The sequence below is a fragment of the Acomys russatus genome, chromosome 32 (genome assembly GCF_903995435.1).
Source record: "Acomys russatus chromosome 32, mAcoRus1.1, whole genome shotgun sequence".
Taxonomy (NCBI): Eukaryota; Metazoa; Chordata; class Mammalia; order Rodentia; family Muridae; genus Acomys; species Acomys russatus.
Window position 1 is genome coordinate 37,270,825 of NC_067168.1, and position 21,026 is coordinate 37,291,850.

The 21,026-nt window shown below is 46.1% G+C and overlaps 1 protein-coding gene across 1 annotated transcript in view; it reads left to right on the top strand.

The window, feature by feature from the left end:
* Dclk3 (doublecortin like kinase 3) overlaps positions 1 to 14,568 on the top strand; it is a 49,676-nt gene extending 35,108 nt beyond the window's left edge. Inside the window, exons 3-5 of the mRNA XM_051140106.1 lie at positions 7,171 to 7,303; positions 9,514 to 9,681; positions 13,396 to 14,568. Of these exons, the coding sequence (XP_050996063.1) occupies positions 7,171 to 7,303; positions 9,514 to 9,681; positions 13,396 to 13,589 (495 nt within the window). The 3' untranslated portion in view covers positions 13,590 to 14,568. The remainder of the gene's footprint in view (positions 1 to 7,170; positions 7,304 to 9,513; positions 9,682 to 13,395) is intronic.
* Positions 14,569 to 21,026: the final 6,458 nt, after the last annotated feature.

Sequence of the window (21,026 nt, forward strand, 5' to 3'; positions counted from 1 at the left end):
TAAGCCACATACTTTTGATGGAGCAAAGGGGTCAGGAATTTGGTATGTTCCCTTAAATTCACATGGCTGCAGAGATGTGTCTGTGAACTGCCCCTACGAGCTGGCTGAAGACAGACTGAGTCAAGCTCATTTTCAGGTGAAATTAGGTTTATGTTGACCATTAACTCAGACACTCCTGTTTTTGCCAACTTTAATAGAAGTGCAAGAATAATTTGGCTGTTTGCCTGCGTGGTCTGAATTAGTCTCCAATAACTCCCTTAGGGAAATTGAATTTTTATATTTTCTGGTGTCCTTGCCCCTTCTCTACAGCCTTTAAAAATTCTTTAATCAATATTTTTGGCTAATGTTCACTCATGTATCCCAGACTCGCCCCTGGTTGGCTGTGTAGCCCAAGGATGGCCTTGATCACACCTCTACCTTGCAAGTGCTGGGGTTACAGGTGTGCCACACCAGGTTTATGGAGTTCTGGGTGTGCCAGGCAAGCACTCTACAAACTATTACAGCCCCCGACACTCACCCATTTTGGTTGTTTCTGTCTTTTGGGTCTGACCTGAGGCATTTTTCACATGTGATGTCCAGGATCACAACGGAGCCTTGGTTCTTTTGTCTGCTGTTTTCACTGAACTCTTTAAGCAGGTCCTTTTGAGCTGGGCATTTCCTACATGTGCCTACTAGTGCATGCACACGCACAGTTTCCACATGTGAGATCAGATGTCCCCCAGGACTATTTTCACGCGAGGATAATTGGCCACCTTGTATTTGCTGACAATCAGTCTGTTGCTTGGCTTGTTCTCACGGCGAAGGGGATGGATTTGCCAGCAGTGTCTCACTGAAAAGTGATCTCGATGGCTGGTTGACGATGTGATGCTGTTGCTCTGGGCCGTGGAAGCAGGAGAGGTGATATGTTTGGTGTGGACAAGCATCTCTGAGAGGTTGAGCAGGCACAGTTCTTCATAGAATTAGCTATCACAGCTGACATCTTTTAGCACTTTGAGGCAGTGGAGTGTGTGTGTGTGTGTGTGTGTGTGTGTGTGTGTGTGTTACAGAGAGGGGGTGTTTGGCAAACTGCATATTAGCTGTATTTTTTTATTTTCATCATTACATACATGTATACAACATATTATGAGCATGTTCATCTCCCATAAGTGTCCTGTTCCCTCTTAATGCTGCCCACTCAATTGTACCCAACTAGGTTTTCTCCCTGCCATGTTTATGCCTCTCTCTCTCTCTCTCTCTCTGTGTGTGTACAAGTCTTGTGCTGGTGAATAGCTACAATTTTTTTCAGCTCAGCACACAATTTGCTCATTGCTATTGATCTAGTTGGCATTTAGAACTTTTTTGTTTTTTGGGGGAAAAAAAAGTCATTTTATTTTCTCCAAAATAAACTTTGAGGGAGGGTGGGGAGAGAGAGAGAGGGCGAGAGAGTACATGTGTACATGTATGGCTTCAGAAACCACAAATGCTGTGTGTGAGCCACCTTTTGGGAGAGATAATCATTGCTCTTTGTGGATGTCTATCACACTCATGGGACAAGTTTGTCCTTTTACTGGCTAACTGAAAATTGGCATATCAGTCTAGAGTCTAGACGTTATCTAATGCCAGACTTTTTGCCTTTTTCAGACAAAGATGAAGCTTCTGCTGGATTTGACAACTGCTGTTGTCTGGGCTTAGACAGAGTCCACTTCCAAGCTTGTTAGTAAACTAGTTATGCTGCAAATTTGCTCGGTTTTTCCAAGATTCAGGATTTATCATTGTTGCCATGGCAACCACCGTCCATCAGCTGGTGTTCTTCACTTTTACCCACATGTGTTGTCAAATCAGTGCTTCCTTCCTGTAAGGCATGGCTGCATGTCTTTATTAGACCTGACTTTGCTAAGGCTGGGAAGATGATTATTTTAGCATTAGCTCCGACTGAGCAGAGGATTGTAGCTGCAGCTGCTTTTACAGACACTTTCTGAGCACACTAAGCACTCTTAAGGAACGTAGCTGCTTATCATGATGTTTTAATCAACAGAAATATTTACATCTGATAATTAGGCCCCAGAGTAACATTTCAGGGCTGTATTGCCAAGTTCATCTGGTCCCACTGATCTCATTTCCTGATATTAGAATTCTTCTTCCCTTAGGGTTGCTTAGACTTCAGAGATCTTGCAAACAAAGTTTTAATTATGAGAATTTCCAGCTTGCAGAAATATCCATGCTAATTGCTGCTTCTGCCAGTGTGTGGTGCCTCGGAGGGGTTGGGATCAGTGTTGACTGCATCTCAGGGAAGGAGGGAGGAGGACACAGGAGCCTGAGGAAAGGTGGTAATAAGACCCGCTCAACAAGGGTGGGGAGTGTACAGGCCAGGAATGGTCAGCCAAGACAGCGGGGTGAGCAGTCACTGATTCTAGAATCATCTCTTCTAAGAGAAGGAGAAAAGAGAAGGAGGTGGGAGGAATGACATGGGTGGGTTGACCAGTTGCTCCACTAGCTGACATATGGCCACATTGCTTTTCCTGGATCTTGTCGTCGTTCCCCAGCCCAGGGGCTACAGCTCTGAGTGCTTGGAGCAGGAGAAATGGGGATGATTTGGTGGGGACAGGCCACGTCTTGGGTGAAGACAAAGGCGGGTCCTTTCTTGTTGGTTCTGGGATGAAGTAGATTTGTCTAGCTGTCTAACTACTGAATATGGCCCGGACCATTCCCTGATATGTGTGCTCTTAGAGGTGATAAGGATAGCCTAGAGTGAAAATGACCTGACTCACCTCTCTCCTGTCCTTCCTCTAAAGTAAACCTCTTCCATCATTTTGGTGACCTTTATTCTCTACGTTCTTTTTTTTTTCCCCCTCTCCGCTATTATACACAAGAAGGACTCAGTGGTAGCAATCCTCCCTGATCCACAAGACATTTCTTCCACCAGCTCGATTTTTTTTGTCCTTAGCTAGAAGCAGGCATGGTCCCCTGTTTTCTTATTAATGTCCCAAGTATTAACAATTTTAAAACTTGGTAATAACTTTGAAGCATATCTCCTTAGGCCAGACTTCATTAAATCAAGAAGCATGGGTTTCATCAATAATAAGGTGGAATCCTTCAAGAAGGACTAGAATAAAACAGGGCCATTAGCTCAGATGGTTTTTGTTAGGCTGGCTACCAGAAATATCTTGTTGCCACCTTCCTAGGAGAACTTAATCTTAGCCCTTTGAGGATCTAAGATCGACACCGAGTTTGTTTCCCTGGCTAGGATTGAGAAATTAAATTATAGCACACAAAGTGGTGGGTTTCATTAAGCCATTTGCATACACTCTTTGTTTTTGTTTTGTTTTGTTTTGTTTTGTTTTTTGTTTTGCCGATCATCCTTTCCCACACCCATCCCCAGAGCCCCCATCCAGGAAGCCTCTTTTCCTCCTCTCAAGGCTCTCTTTTCTTGTATGAACTGTACTCACCCCCTGAATACACACACACACACACATAAAAATTAAAGTCTAGGATCTGTATTTGAGGAAACATGCAGCATTTGTTTTTCTGAATCTGGGTTGCTTTGCTTAATGGACTAATTCCCAGTTCTAGGTTCCCCCCCCCCCCCCCTGCAAATATCATGATCCCATTCTCCTTTATGGCTGCATGAAGTTATGTCATACACACAAGCCACAGTCTCTTACCCAGTCTTTGGTTGATGGACATCTAGGTTGGTTCCATTTCCTGGCTGTTGGGAACAGTATGGCTGTAAATGTGGTGGTCAAGGATAGCTGTACCTTTATGTTCAAGCGTAAATTACTTTGTGGCATTGGCGTTTTAGTACGATGTCGTTTCTAAGATCACGCCACTCTTTGTTTTGTGGAAGTGTACTTTGGAGGGAAATGATCCAAAGAATCAAGGCGACTCAAGCAGGAATTTAGCAGCGATACATAAACCTACTCCAGGCCTAATGTTTATGGGAGCCTCGCTGTTGGCCTGCGCTCTGCCGCCCTCTTCCGCTCAGAAACTAAAAGTGCATCTTTAATTTTATTTATTAAGGTTTTGTTTGCTTCTTTTTTATTTGCTTGCTTTTTGAGAGAGGGTCTTCCTTGCTGTACAGTGGAAACTGGCCTGGACTTCCATATCTGCCTGAGTTCTGGGATTACATGCACGCACCTCACGACTGACTGTATAACCGTGTTTAAATGGTTAAATAGCTATGGAAGTGCAGAGTGGAGGCTAATTGACTACAAAATAAAGATTCTCTTGAGGGACAGGGATGTAGCTCAGTTGACAGGGTACTGGCTGCATGAATCCCTGGCTTTGACTCCAGCACTGCATAACCAGGCATGGAGGTGCACGCCTATAATCCCCTCACCTTGGGTCTGCCAAGTGAGAGGGTTAGAAGTTCAAAAGCATTCTGAGCTACAAAGCTTGGTCTAAATGATACCCTGTCTCAAAATAAGGTTTTTCCCTCTTGAGATTCTGAGCTTGGGGTTTTCGTGGCACATGCATGATTGCCTGATGCTTTTTTTTTTTTTTTTTTTTTTTTTTGATTGCCTGATGCTTATATCACTAGTGCAGGACCACCTGGATCCAAAGCAGGACACACCTATATGGCTGGAAAAAGGGACATAGACACAGACAGGCCTGTCAGGTATTCATGTGTGTCAGCCATCTCTTAATAAACTGTCTGAGGGCCTGGGACAGCCCAGGAAGAACATGGCTCAAAACAGTGAGTTTAGATAAACTTGAAGATGTGGGTTGGGGTTAAAGCTGAGACACAGGCAAAGGGATTCAGAGCAGGTTGGCTTCCAAACCCAGAAAAAGCAGAAAGGCTTTCTGAGACAGAGGCATTGGAGTGAACACTTAATGGGGCCCTTGGTGCTTGGTCAGGTGAGAGTCCTGAGTATTCTCTACCCTGACACCAGAGACCAAGGAATTTGCCAGGAGTCCTGGGACCATACCACAGAGAATTCAGAAAGTCAGCTGGGGGAGGGAGGAGGACTAGGCTCCTTGCTCCGCATCCTTGGAAAGGAGGATGTACCTTATTGACTGTCACCCCAGAGGGTGACAGTGAGAAAGCAGGTGGGAATGGACCTACCTGCATGATTGGGTCTGAGATGAACAAGTGTCTTTTGGAGAGATGTGTGGACAAGTTTCCTATTTGGGTGGAGGTCTGACATGATGGTGAGACAGGTAGGTAGTGTTCCAAAGCCAAGTATCAAGGTGCCTGCTAAAACTCAGAAACCAAACCAGAACATTCACACGCTCAAGTGGAATGGAGCTGCTTATATAGTGAAGTGAATGACAGTGTTGAGGAAGGCCGAGGAGACAGGTCACTGAGTAAAAGTGCTTGCTATGAGGACCTGGATGCAAGTCCTTGGCACCCACATAAAAGCTGGGCATGACTGTATGTCTGTAATCACTGTGCTGGGGAATGGAGACCGGTTGGTACCAGGAACCTGCTGGCTAGTCAGCCTAGCTGAAACTTCAAGCTCAGTAAGAGAGGGGGAGGGGGAGAGAGGGGAGGGGAGAGGAGAGAGATAGAGAAAGGGAGAGGAGAGGAGAGGGGACGACAACCAATGTCCTTGTGCTTGCATGGGTACCTGTGTATACACACGTAAGTACCCATGTACCACCTCTCACATAGACAGTTACATAAGAAAATAACAATAGGAAACTCAGATTATCAAGGAAATCATTACAGTAGAGCCTGGAGCCTTCTTAACCACACTGGTCCTTCTCAGCAGTGGCTGATGTTTCAGATGGGAAAAACTGAACTGCAGAGAGAGAAGAGCAACTTATACATTAATTTAAAAAACTGATGCACTGCTTTGAAAACATATATAGGATATCAAACACAATTCAATTTCAAATAAAAGTCTGAGCTCCTGGAACATTTCATCTGGTTCTGCTGGCCCAGTGTGGCTAGGCTTTGGAACTGTGGGGTTCCAACGGCTTTCTGATAAAAGTACACATTTTATTTTGATGTATTTAATTGGCCAGATACTTTTAATGCTGATAAGTTGGCTGGAAATATTTGCAAATATTTTTTGAGGGGAACATTTTTTTCCCCTCAACAATTACCTAGTAAGTATGATGAATGTGGATGGTCCATCTGGCAATTTCAGGCACTTACAACATTGTGTTTTCCTTTCCTTCCCAGCTAGAATTTCTAGCCTACATTATTCTGCCATCTCTTCCAGGCTGCATCTGTCTCTGCGTGTAGAGTGAGCAGAGCTGGGTTTTTGGTCTGAAACTATGTTTTCTTCTTGGTCAGGTTGACGTAGGAGGCAATGGTGTGTAGAGGCTAGGATGGGGTCTGCAGGACACCCCCACTGGGGTTTCTAGGTTCTCAGAACAAAGAAACTGGACTCAGCACACATCGTTAGTGATGCATAGATAGTTTATCAAGGAAGAATCATGCTTCAGAGAATGGAAAGGAGCCAGAGTCGAGTAAGGTCAGAAGCTTGGAGGCTCGCGTGATGGGCAGGTAGAGACGTGGGTCAGCATTCCGTGCTCTCTCCGCTGTCTCACACACACACACACACACACACACACACACACACACACATTAGTTGTTTTTTATTATATATATTTGTGGTTTTTTTTTTGAGACAGAGTTTCTCTGTGTAGGACCTGCTTTGTAGACCAGGCTGGCCTTGAACTCCTAGTGATCTGCTTGTCTCTACCTCCCTGCATGCTGGGATTAAAGGCATGCACCACTGTGCCTGCCTCAGGTTCTTAGTTTTAATGAAACAAGCTCCTTTACCCAGTGAACCATCTCACTGTCCCTTTAGACCATTGCTTGTTCTTACATAAGTTAGTTTATACTCAGAGTGCCACTGGTCCTTGTTAGAATGCGGTGCTGTCCAGTAGAAATAGTTTCCATCTGCACTGTCCAGCATGGTGCCCATCTCACAGGTTGCTGTCGGACAAACACATATGCCCAGTGCAGCTGAGAAACTGGGTTCTAACCACTGAATTTTAGCATCCCATTTGATAACACAAGGATGCTGTACTGGATGGCACAATGGGCCTTCCTCTGGTTCTGTAGTTGAAAACGTGAGCAGCTGTGTTGAGGTCAGGCTGGATGGATGTGTCCTAGGATGCCCCTGAGCTCCCATGAGTCACTGCTGCTTTGACCCGGTTGCACATGCACGCTGTCTCAGCATCACTTCTTTGTTTCCATCACAGTCTTAATGGTTTGGGCGTTTTGATTCCTCCTAGGTTCAGCGAAATGAAGACAAGTCTACCACCTTGAAGCTGGCTGATTTTGGACTGGCTAAACATGTGGTGAGGCCAATATTTACTGTGTGTGGAACGCCCACATACGTAGCTCCTGAAATTCTTTCTGAGAAAGGTAAGTGTTGCCCTTTACTCTTTGGTACTCAAGCTCGGCAGTCAACAAATGCCGTAGTGTTCCCAACAAGGCGCAGTTACAAAATCTCAGGGAGCAGGATCTCCGGCTTGCTTAAAACATATTTATTATTTATTTATTTGTGTGTGTGCATACATCCCCTCTCTCTCTCCTTCTTTCTCTCTCTCTGTGTCTATCTATCTCTCTGTGTCTGTCTGTCTTTCTGTCTGTCTCTCTTCTCCCTCTCTCTCTCTCCTTCTTTCTCTCTCAGTGTAAGCAGGACAATGAGATGAAAGATAGAGAACTGGGAGAGGAAATGTGCTCCAAGAAGGCTGTTTATACCCAGGTCTACTACTATGTGAGAAGATGGAAGTATTTCTTAGGCTAAAAATTTAAAAATTCTGTGGCCAACCTCCACTTACAGGCAAAGGAGATCTCATTTCAAACTCGATGAATATTCATTCCTCATGTGTGAGGATCCAATAAACTACTTTGGCAACATACTTTCTAAAGCCTATAAACAGAAGACATATGGAAGATAACCTGACAGTTGTTTCCTTGCGTGAGGCAAATGTATCCATTAGCTGAGAGAGGCTCTGGGTGGGTTGAAAGCCTGGTCATAGGTGGCAGGCATGGGCAGTTCCCCATCAGCAGGCACCTGGGAGCAGGTATTAGGAGACTGAGCATGTGTGAGGCTGGGGAGTGGAGAGTTGAGAAGACTAGTCTTACTGGATATAGAGAGTCAGTGGCCTGGGTAGGCCGAGCCTAGACTTATCCCAAACACGAATTGCTCGGATTTTGAATGACAGGTGCCATGGCCATTGTACTGTGGTGGTGGCAGTACAGGAGAACACTGAGAGACACGAGACATTTTAATGGAAGCAAAGATGAATTGAACGAGAGACAAAGCCAATTAGCACGAATGTATGAGGAAAGCACACCAACTAAAATAGGGTATTAGGGAAAAATTCTTTGAGGAAACAAGATAGGAGAACTTGCATTTTCATCACACCGATAAAGAGACATCAGTGCAGACCCAGACTGCTGTCCTGTTGGCAAGAATGGAAGTCCTGGATCAGTATGCCACGTGGGGACTCTTCAATCTGATGGCTAAACTCGTGAGCTGGTCACTCTGCAGTGACGCCAAGACAAGGAGAGTTAAGTTTGGATTCAGAGCAGCCACAGGTAGGAGGGAAGGCTGTCAGTAGAGGGCTGAGCTACATGGAAGATGGAACTGGGTTAGGAAAGAACAAGTTTCAGAGGCCAAGGGAAAGTTATAAGAAGTGCCGAGGGCAGAAGAATCTGTCTCCTATGAGTTAGCTGTCCTTGGGAATTGAGCAGTCATCACTGAGCTGCCCCCAAAGGGGCCATTGGTGACTTTTTAAAAACTCACTGTAGGCTCTTTTTTGATTTGGGTCTTGATAAATTCACCCCGAGGCTTTAGTAACAGACTTCTAATGTCCATTTAAAGCTGCTGGTGCACTCATTTCCTAAAGGTGAACAGTCAGAAAGTTCTTGAAAATATGTACATGCCTGTTTGTGGGAGGATGATAGGCCATGCACATCAAAAACTCAACCAAGCATCAGTGTTCTGGTCCATTCTGTTCCTGTGGCAAACACCATGACCAAAAGCCGCTTAGCTGAGGAAAAGGCTTATTTTGTCTTGTACTCCCAGGTCATGGTCAATTACTTAGGGAAGTCAGCATGCAAGGCAGGAACCCGAAGGCAGACTGTTTTTCTTTCCAACCAAGGAACTCACTCACAACCAAGGAATTCAGCAGAGACCAAGGGAGAAGGATGCTCACACACTCATGTTTAACTTTCTTATTCAGCTCAAGCCTAGGGATGGTATTGCCCATAGGGGGCTTGGCCTTTTTAACCTCCATCAATTAATAATCAAGACAACTCTCTATAGGTAATGCTTGCAGGTACACATTCAACTAGGACTCCCTTTCTCAGGGACTCAAGGCTATGTCAAGTTGACAGGTAAAGCTAATTAGGGCGATTACTTTGTTCATCTTACCTCCAAAAAGTTACATTATATTATGACAAATCATTATATTTGTTACTTTTCCTTTTGCTATGACAAAATACCAGACAAAAGAACGTAGGGGGAGTATTTTTTTTTGTTGTTGTTGTTGTTGTGCAGTTCAAGAGATAGAGTTTATCACCTTTGACTTTCCTGCCTTTGGGTTTCCTGTCTGTTCTCACAGGCTATGGCCTGGAGGTGGACATGTGGGCTGCAGGCGTGATCCTCTACATCCTCTTGTGTGGCTTCCCCCCTTTCCGAAGTCCTGAGAGGGACCAGGACGAGCTCTTCAGCATCATCCAACAGGGCCAGTTTGAGTTCCTTGCTCCTTACTGGGACAACATCTCTGATGGTGAGATTGGGGGGCTCCCTGTGATGGGAAGGAAGGCCATGGGCCTCTTCCCACTCTCTTAATGTGAGGTCTGGAGAAGTATTTGGGGAATGTGGGTGAAGCTTTGAGTGGTGTGGTCAACTGTCCTCATGCATAGATGACCTTGGAGGATTCTCAGTTTAGATCCGGCCTTCCAGTCTGAATCTCCTGGGGCTTAGAAGGGGTTATGTTAACTTTTCCTGGAAAAGACACTGTCCCAAGCATGCTATGTCAGCAACACAGATAAACATATACACTTGTGTCTCTTCCCACAGAGAACCGTTGAGTAACAGTAAATTCACAAAGCTATCTTAATGGCAGAAAAATTTCAGACTGGTAACTGGGCCAAGGTTGGCACAGGTTTTTTTATTCCAATCTTAGTTATTAATGTTAACTCTCATATCATATATCACAGGGTAAACACCACACACACACACACACACATGCACACGTGCGCGCACAGACACACACATGCAAACTCACAAACACACACACACACACAAACACACACACACACACACACACACACACCACCACCACCACCACCACCACCACCACCACCACCACCACCACCCAGGGATAGACAGACAGGGATAAAGAGAGTTGCAGCAAAGTTTCATTAAGTCTCAGAAGTGGGCAGATAGGAATGTAAGGAGAATCTGTATTGATAAGATAAGGAACCCAAATTTAAAAACAGTTAAAAGGCTGCCATTGTCACTCAGGCTGCTGTCACTCACAGGGTTTGAGAGTCAAGTTTCAGAGTTGAGTCTAGCTGAGAGTTAAAGGGCAGGATTGGACCTGCAGCCAGAGCTGGTAGATGGATAGGTGGCAGGACCAGTAGGCAAACAGGAGGATGGGTAGGTAGCCGTTGGGTAAGCTGTGCCAGCAGTGGGGGCAGAGCTGAACTGAACCCCAGGGACACCTGGGAGTATTCTCTCTGTTGGTCCCTGATACACATTTCAGGTATCCACGACAGCACTTTAACAGCAACAGTCCCCACCAACCTGCCAAGTTCAGGGTGTTTTCACCCTTTCTCAGTCTGGTGTGTTTAAGTTCTTGGGTTTGGTTTTCCTGATACATGATTTCATTCCAATACATTTATAAGTAGCATATTTTCTACTCTTGGAAACAAGTTATAAGCCTGTGTCTCACAAGAGTTGCTGCGCGGATGGTCCCAATCATGTGTTCACCTAGGTGCTCAGCCCTCCTCTGTCCTCAGGATAGAGTAAATGTCTACTTATAAAATGGAGTCTCTCGGGGCAAAGGCACAGTCCAAAAAAAGCCATTGTTTTCAACGATGTGCAGTATGGTACAGCCTGACATCAACAGACAGGAACAAGCATCTGTTTACTCTAGATATACCCAAAGACAGACCAAAGCAACAACTCCATAAAAGGTCAACTTAGGAAACCAGTGAGTTTATTGAATTTACTTACATAGTATAAGTGAAGGGTGAATTATAACAACAAGGGTGACCCCAACATAGTCGCATCATTGAATAGTCCCACCAAGGTCACGGATGATGACCTTGTGAAGTTTCATTATGGAGCCACTCATTTTCTGTACACTCTAGCACCTTCCAAGATCACTTGTAGTTGGGGGAAGGAAGAAGAGAGTAATGGCTGGATTCTCAACTGTGGCTCCTTCTCCTCCCTCCTCCTTCTAGAAGGTATCAGTGGCCACTACCATTATGGAGCTAGCTACCCCTGTATTGTTCTTCTCAGTTGGTTGCTATGGCTACTGGACTAAAGTAATCTGTACTCCAAAATGGCCATGGGATGACCAGGTTAAAAAAGCCATGTTATAACAGTGTGATGCAGAACCTGTCCTGCTTGAACTAGGCAGGGCAAAGGCTTCTGGACTGTGGAGATTGCTGGAAGGACATGTGGGGAGTGGGCTGACAGGAGTGGGAGCTGCTGCTATTGAATTGGAGGCGCCTTTCAATATGGGTGAAAACATGGATGTTTTCTTTCTTTGTTCCATGAGTCAGGAGGGAAAGCCTGCAGAGCTGGGGTAAGGGGTGGGTGGTTGAGGTTTTAGGGGTGTGTGGAGGGTGTTCTTTTTTTTTTTCTACTTACCCACAACCCTGCTACAAGCTATGTTTGGGGGAGCAGGGGAAGAGAAGTGAGTAGGTTTGAGAGAGAAGTAGGTAGGTTTGAGAGAAAAGAGCTAAGTGGAATGTCCCTCAAGGGAGCCAAAGACAGGTAAGCATGGCATGGTGGAAGTCTGAGGTAAAAGGCTCCAAGGTCCACCAGACAAAGGAGGTGTCTACATTCAAAGGGGTGTGTGTGTGTGTGTGTGTGTGTGTGTGTGTGTGTGTGTGTGTGTGTGAGAGAGAGAGAGAGAGAGAGAGAGAGAGAGAGACAGAGAGAGACAGACAGACAGACAGAGACCGAGAGAGACAGAGACACACAGAGACAGAGAGAGAGAGAGAAAGGAGAGAGGAAGGAGGAGAAGAAAAGAAGAAGGAGGAGGAGGGGGAGGATGAAGGAGTCATCCTCATCCTCAGCAGCAGCAGCAGGATGAGTTGATATGTGGTCTATGCTATGTGCCTATATTCAGGTTGCCTTTGATTCCCAGGCAGGGGAGAAGGGGCAAAGCTTTTAGTGAGAGGAAAGGCTGCCGCTGCTGTTGAGCCTGTCAGCAGTAGACTGCAAATGGGGCAGGGCCAGATCTGTGAGGCTCCCCACCCCCACCCCCTCCCCCACTCCCACCACCGCTCCACAGCACCTGACAGGTAAGGGTGGGTGAGGGTGGGGTGAGAGGTGGGAGTCTGGTTTCTAACAGTCTCCCCCACTCTCTAGTATCAGCATGGACTTGAGCAGGAAGTACAATTCATTTGATTTAGTGTTACTGACTGCTTAGGTTTCTTTACATGGTTTTCGGTTTTGTTAGTATGCAGAAATACTTATTAGCTTAGGAAAAGGGAACACAGTTTATTTAAAATTTTGCTAGTTTGATGTAAAACTTTACAGTACGTAGATATGGTGCATGGTCTCAGTTTCCTTGGCCTGGGTATGTGGCTGTTAGGGGTGGTTCATGAAAAAACCAAAACAAAAAACAGCTGTTCTGTCTACCCCTGGTCACACACAGCTAATTCTAAAGTGAATTATTTCAGAGTCCATAAAGTAAAGTTTCATTTAGTCAGCACCACTAGCCACGTTTCACTTATTTCTTTCTACTCCTTCTTCTCTCTCCTTCTGTCATTTCCTTTCTATCATTTCTTCTTTCTTTCCTCCCCCCTTTTCCTTTTTCCTGAAGCTTTTCATTCCCCCTTTCCTTTCTTTTCCTATGTTTCCCTCCCTCTGGCTGTTTTTTCCTTCTCTTTTCTCTTTCTCCTGTTCTTTCCTTTGTTTCTTTTATTTTTTCTTTCTTTCTTTCTTTCTTTTTTTTTTTTTTTTTTGACAGGGCCTCACTCTGTAGCCAAGGCTTTCTGGGAACTCACTAGGTAGCTTGCCTAGGCTAGCCTCAGACTCAAGTAATCCTGCCTTAGCTTAACCTGATCTCTAGTGCTCAGTGGTCATGTGTGGCTGGAACAGGACTGACATGTTTCCATCTTATGTCACGCCGCTCTGAACAAGGACAGCTTGTGCTAATGTCGATGTGTGGGCTTCTGCTTGATGGGTTGGAAGGAAGGAACACTTCAGACCCCACCTGCACTCACCATGATCTCCCCAATTCCTCCTCCCCTCACAGCTGCCAAAGATCTGGTGAGACATTTGCTGGTGGTGGACCCCAAGAAGCGGTACACAGCCCACCAGGTCCTTCAGCATCCGTGGATTGAGGCCGCTAGGCATCTCAGCACAGTGAACGCAGAGAAGGAGGGGTCCCCCAGCAGCGAGGGTCGCTTCCAGAGCCAGCACAAGAAGCTTGCAGAGCAGGTGTCATAATCTTGTCTGGGACATCTCTCCAGCCTAGTCTCCTTGAGGACAGAGAAGAGGGCGGAGGAAGTCTACAAACAAGACTGTGCAAGATGCTTCTCCATAGAACTAGAGGAAGAGAAGAGACACTTGGCATATTTTTAAAGAGTATTTTAAAAAGCAAAGTCCTAATGTTGAATGCTGTATGATATTTTTAGATTTGTATATCTGAAATCTTTACTACTTTTTTTTTGGGTAAGAACTGCCATGAATGGGGAATTTTGATAATAATGATGAATTCTGTTCCCTCTTTGTATTGAAGTTTGTGGTGGGCCACATGAGTGTGCTTTCCGTTGCTTGAGATCCCTCACACAATGAGTGAGGAGAATCCTGGCTTTTTTATCTCAATAAAACACATGCTGAGTAACAGAGAAAGAACTTCCCCATTCAATTGGTGGCGGGAGCTGGGGGAATCTAGTTCAACACAGCTGTATTTTAGTCTCTGACAGTTGTGGTAAAATCTTGTTTTCATCTCAGAACAGCAAAGAGACCAATACATACGGTTCTATAAACAGAAATTACATGGGGGGAAACCCCCAAACACTGGTTTTCTGTTTTTGTTTTTTTGCTTTTTGTTTTGTTTTATTTTGATGAGTCTGCAGGCTGACTGATTGGAACCTCGTGATGATGGGGAATTGAAATGTACAGATTGAGAGCCAAAATTATCTTGGGTTATTTTTCCATCCCCTTAATAGGTAAGTATCACCAAACTATGTATCTGACCTAACAGATAAAACTGTTGGAATGCACCAATTCAGCTGACCACTAGCTTCTACTAATCCAAAATCTAAGATGTGCCAGCATCCAAAGCCTATAGGAGAGACATCCCTGCTTTACTGTGAACTGGCAACTTGATCACACCACCAGGATATTTGGTAAATTCATTGATTTGCTACTTTGTTTTATCTGGTGGTAGTGGTGGTGGTGATGATGATGATGATGATAAAAATAAAAAAAAATAATGTAACCATTTCCAGGATGGGAAGTTTCATTTTGGACAATATGAATGTGTGTTGCCAGCCCATGAGCGCTCATGGCTGGCTCAGAATAAACACTTTCTTATTCTGTTTGGAGCAAGAGCTGTGTTTTGTGTTGACACTTCTTACCCTGCTTTACAGATGGAGACACTGGGGCTTAGGAGAGGCCTGATTTACCCATCATTATTTAGTTTACAAAACATCTCAGCTGTGGGAGGCAGACCTCAGTGCAGAGTAGCCCCATACCTCTGCTCTTGCCTCTAGCTTATTTCTGTTCTTGTTGCGTTACTTTTCTGGGGGAGCTAAAGAAGCATTGATCCCCACTAGGCAGAGAGGGAAGAGGAAATGGAGGGAGGAGGAACCAGGACTTACTATCCCATCACCAAAGAGGCGTGAGGTCGCCATGAAGGGCTTCTGATACCCATGTGTCTCGTGTCATGGAGAGGACCATGCATGGTTGGTCGCACGTGGAGGAAGGTATTTACTCTCTTACAGCAGGTTGTGTGTGTTCCTGTGTGTGCACAGGTGCACGTGTATGTGGAGGCCTGAGGACATCCTTAGGTGCTATTCCTCAAGTACCAGCCATCTTGTATTTGGAGACACTGGCCTGGAACTCACCAAATAGGCTAGGCTGGGTAACCAGTGAGCCTCAGATAGCCATCTGCCTCCCCAGCACTGAGATCACAGACATGCCACCACGCCCAGCTTTACCATGGGTTTTGGGCATTGCACGAAGACGCGCATGCTTGCAAGGTTTAAGAGCATTACAGATGCAGCCACCATCTTAGGTCCCTGCAGGAATTGCACTGAACTCCGTGGTCAAAGGACCTGAGGGATCACAGTAGAAGCAACAGAGGCACACAGTGCAGACATCTTGGTTTCATGTTTCTTGGCACCACCAAGGGGCTTGGCTCTTCACTCTCCAGCTGCCAGCTCTGGCTGCCCCTCCCTTTTGTTAAGAAGAGAAGGAAAAACATTCAAAACAAAACTAAAAGAGCACCCTTCCCCCCCACACCCCCCCTCCACCTCATCCCCAGACCAGTGACTCTGGTTCTATTCTTAGCAAATGCCCAGAGCCAAACCTTCAGACTCAAGTGGGTGATTCCTGTTGCCAGGCTCTTGGCTTCAAAGTTACCTCACGGGGGAGATCATCATTCGGAGACCATACGTGGTTGAACAAGGCCAGCAGACTGGTTCTGCCTGGGATCAAATGGCTTCTGCTCCGCACCTGTCAGGTGCACACTGACTGCTTGGCCTGGCTCTCTTAGCCCCTGTACACACTGCTCACTGGCTGGACAGCTGTCTCTTCTCAACTTGGCTGTCCCTTTGAAGAGGAAGGGGTCTATTCACCCCACACTTTTTGGCTTTCTATTCCTTTCTTCCCTCCCCTCCTCTCTTTTCTTTCTCTCCTGCTTCCTTCCCTCCCTTCTCTTTTCTTTTCCTGTTACCTTCCTTGTCCTTCACTTTTCCTCAGGGTCCATCTCTGATGTAGCCCAGGCTGGCCCTGCTGTCTCAGTCTCCCCATGCTTGGACTATGGGCAGCAAGGTCCTTCTTTGGCCAGAGCGGGACCAGCAGCTGTCCTCGTGGGTACACATCTCCACAGGCTTGCTTCTCGAGGCACCTGTCTGACACACACGATCAGGCATGCCACTTCTCCCTGGGAGTCACAACTGTTTGACCTAGGTGGCCAACTGCCTACCCTTACAAGCTGCAGGACAGCCTACATGCTGCACATCCTCACATGAGTGTCGCCTTGAAATAGCAGCTCACGAGGTGTGGCCCAGAACAAGGAAGAGAAGCCAGGGTGACCCTTAGGGGTGGGAATAGGAACGCCAGTTGTTTCCTGCCCACCACATACTGCCTCCACCCATCTCATTCCCCCTAGTGGATACTGTGTCATGTGATCTGCTGTCACCATCAGACTCAGCTAGCTAGACTGGAGGTGAACATTTGGCACATCCAGGCAGGCAAAGGGTCTTTCTCAGAATTTAGTGATAGAGTCTAAGGTCCTGCTGCCTTCTGTGGAAACCACATAAGCACTCGGAGCCTGGAACTGGCAGCTCAGGGACACCCATGCGACTCTGTCTCAACAAACAAACAAACTTGAGTCTATGGTAGTCTGCATCCCTACCCGCCTTCGCCTTCCTATCCTTGCTACAGATTCCTCTTGCTTCCTGATTTGCCTTAGCCAATGGGATTTGAGCACTAAATCAGTTCCCCAGAGGTTGTAGGCTTATTTGCCTCTTCAGCACAGTCTCACTGCTTCTGCCACCTGCTACAAAAACCAGCATGCCCTGGGAATTCCTGGTTCAAAGGAGACTTCTGCTTGGAAGGGACCAGAAGCTGGCTGGTACTCAGGAATACCGTGGCCCTATCTGACCTTCAGAACTACCAAGAACTACAGCAGATGGATGTAATTATGAACCATGGGAACTTGGGGGCTGTTTGTGAGACTCAGCAGAATCGGGCCCCCAAACCGGACTAATGGTGAGTCATGTAAACACTCCCCCTAGAGAAAGAAAATTCTAGCAAGCCATTTATGATGATTAATGGTGATTGCCAATTAACAGAATCTAGAACAGCCGGCGATAGGCCTCTGGGCATTTTTGTGGGTGGATTATCTCCATAACACTGATTGAGGGGGAAAGACATACCCACTGTGGGCAGCACTGTTTCCCTGCTTGGGACCTTGGGATATAAAGATAGGAAAGGGTGACCTAAGAGGCAGCACCCATTCTTCTCTGTCCTCACTGTGTGCGTGGGGTGAGCGCCTGCTCTAAGCTCCTGGGCCTTGAATTGTGAGATAAAAGAACTTGTTTCTCCCTCCATTTACTTTTATCAGGGTATTTTATTACAGCAACAGGAAAAGGAACCAAGATTTCCTCTGTATGAGCTTCATCTATCCATCTACCATCCATCCATCCATCCATCCATCCACCCACCTGCCAGATAGCAGTGTGCAGTGTGTGTGTGTGTGTGTGTGTGTGTGTGTGTGTGTGTGTGAAAGAGAGAGAGAGAGAGAGAGAGAGAGAGAGAGAGAGAGAGAGAGAGAGAGAGGAGAGACTGAGAGACAGAAACAGTGATACACACAGAAATAGAGGGAGAGAGGGATAGGGACAGAGGGAGGGAGGGAAAGATGGAGAGAGAGAGAGAAAGAGAGAGAGAGAGAGAGAGAGAGAGAGAGAGAGAGAGAGAGAGAGAGAGAACAGAAAGACAGCAACAGGGGGAGACATACTTACTGAGAGACAGAAACAGAGTGATACACACAGAAATAGAGGGAGAGGGAGGGAGGGAGGGAGAGAGACAGAGACAGAGACAGAGACAGAGACAGAGACAGAGGAGAGAATAGCAAACCAGAGATATGATTGCATGCAAGTCTAACTCGGTGATCACTTAGCTTCTTGGGGTTATTTACAGGAGCAGGAATATTACTTAAAGAGCACATATGTCTCAAAGATGACTGCATCACTAAGGAGCCCACTGCAGCAGGAGTGAGAACTCAGCGAAGCTGCATCACTGGAGCTCCCGCCTCACGTTGCAGGCAGCTCTCCTGAAGAGTCTACCCCTCCTCTACTGTTTACCACTTTAATAGTAATCTTACATTTTAGATAGTTTGCTCCAGAGTTTTGTAAATGTAGTAACTTTCCCAGCCTAGAAAGGTTAATTAGTTTGAGTCTTTTCAACCTACTTCTTCCCTCTGGGGGGATTGTTTCAATTCAGAGGAAATAGCTACACAATCATCTGAGAGACAGAGAGACAGATACACAGAACCAGAGAAACAGGAAACAAACTAGAAAGAAGCCATTATATACACTATAAGTTAAACACAGGCAACCCCAGGTGCATCCTTCCTTCTTTCCTTCCTTCCTTCCTTCCTTCTTCCTTTCTTGGTTTCTCAAGACAAGGTTTCTCTGTGTAGCCCTGGCTGTCCTGGACTAGCACTGTAGACCAGGCTGGCCTCGAACTTACAAAGATCCTCCTGCCTCTGCCTCCCGAGTGCTGGGATTAAAGGCGTGTGCCACCACCACCAGGTATCAGGTGGGTATTTTTCATCCCTGACTCTCATGGACCATCACACAGACAAAAGAAAACCACAAATTAGCATCACGTAAAGCTCTGTCTATGATCTGTGCCAACGCAGCAGACTTGGTGTCTTTTGCACAGCGAGCATGACCCTGGTTGGTCTGTCTCAGATTCTTCTGAATTAGATATGCGTGTGACACGATGGGACACATTTCTTCCATTCTCACAGCCCTTTCTATGACCAGTGTGCAGCTTGTAGCTGAATCTTTGGGCTTCTGATGATGTAAATATTTCCTTAAGATGTTAGCTCACCTCTGGCAGAATCTCCTGGCATATCGTGAAATGCAAAATAAACTTCATAACTGAATCAGGTTTGCTCCTATTATCAGTCTGAGAACCTTGTGTGTTATTTGTGTTGACTTATATTTTTGGATTATCATTACAACAGACACACCCTCAAAAACACTTAACAAATCCTAGAGAAAGGACGAACCATACTTTCCACATTTTGAGCAGCAGGTGGCGCTCCCGGCATTTGGAATCACACCGACGCCGCCATTCAGCGAGCTTGTGGAGGATAAGAGGCTGCTGGCTCTGCATTGCAGTGGGCAGGAGGCAATGCGTTTGTTAACTTCGTGTTTTGTTTGAGACAAGGTCTTGTTATAGAGCCAGGCTGATGCCAAGTTCATGATTTTTTCCAGCCTCAGCCACCCCAGTACTGGGGTAATAGATGTGTACCACTGAACCTTATTGATTTATTGAGTCTATTTTATGGACCTCTTCATTTATAGGGCTAGGCCACTGCTGAGTCCTAGGGTGGTAATTTGAATAAGTTGGGGCCCCATGTTTCAATGCTTGGCCCTTAGGGAACAGGAACAGCACTATTAGGAGGTGTGGCCTTTTTGAGGTAGGTGTGGCCTTGTTGGAGGAAGTGCGTCACTGTGTGGGTGGGGTTTGAGGTCTCCTCTGCTCCAGCTTCACCCAGTGTGGAATCAGAGCCTCCGCCTGGCTGTCTTCGGATCTAGGTGTAGAACTCTTGGCTCCTCCAGCACCATGTCTGCCTGGATGCTGCCATGCTTGCCGCCATGGCGATAAAGGACTAAGTAAGCCTCTGAAACTGTAAGCCAGCCCCAATTCAACACTGCCCTTTCTAAGAGTTGCCTTGGTCATGGTGTCGCCTCAGAATCACGTGAGGCCAGGCGCACCGGCATTTTAGATTACTGGCTCCTTACCTTTCTGCCCTGTTTTCCCCTGAGGTCTTGTGACCGCCACATATCTTGCTGTGTGCCTGATTTAGGAGCTCAAAGCTGTTTCCAGGAGCAGTACCTGCCTCCATTGCTGCTCATCAGGAGAGCCTCCCACCCCAGCTCTGGGACCCCACTATTTCCTCATACCTAGGGCAGGAAAAGGACAAACTTTGGCCCCAAGTTGATTCTTCATGGTCGTCAATTATAACGGTATTTTCTTTGAGACCTCCAGAGGTGGAATAGTGACATTAAGACTTAGTGTATTTATTATTAGCTTAGGCTCCACAGCCAGGCAGCGTCTAGGCTAGTCTAACCAGACAACACTGGCCTGGCCTGCGTCTACCACGTGGTCTGTTACCTCTCCTCAGGACCTCAGTCGGGCCACTTGTTTCTTCCTTCCCATCCGGCTGTTGCTATCTCTGCCCAGAAATCCCACCTTTCTCTCCTGCCTTTGCCATTGGCCATTTAATTCTCTATTAAACCAATCAGAAGGCGTTGGAGGGAGTGTTTACAAAACAATACATGAGCCTTCCTGCTGCTGATCTCCAGAGCTGGCTGACCTGTTTTGCCTGTGGCACTTGAGTGCAGACTCCAACCCACTTTCCAGAATGTTCTGTGTCTCTTTTGTCTGCCAAGATTGCTCGGCCTTCTATTGTGACTTATCACGGACATTGTGAACACTTTTGGCTGGAGATAGTAATGTCCTAGCCTTAGCTAAGTAAAGGATCTCCAAAGTCATCCTAATATGACTCTGAAGTGTGTGTGTGTGCACGCATGCTGGGTTTTGCCAGAGGTTAACCTCAGGTTCTGTCTACTTTCTCTTTTGAGACATGGTCTCTCCTTGGCCTGGGCTCTCATAGGCTGGCCGAGCCAATAGGCCCCAGGACCCACCTGTTTCTCCCTCTTCAGTGCTGAGGTACAAGTGTGCACCACCACGCCCAGCTTCTTAGATGGGGTTCTGGGCTTGAGTTCAGGTCATCATTGTGAGTGCTTTAGTGCTTTAATGCATCTGAGTTGATGCTTAATCTACCTTAGCAAAGAAAGTGAGGAAATTACTTATTTGAAGTTGAATTAGGTTTTGTTTTGTTTTTTTTTTTTTTAGTTTTTCTTCAATACCAGGACCAGTGACATCTTGACAAACAAACAAGGGTGAGCAGGT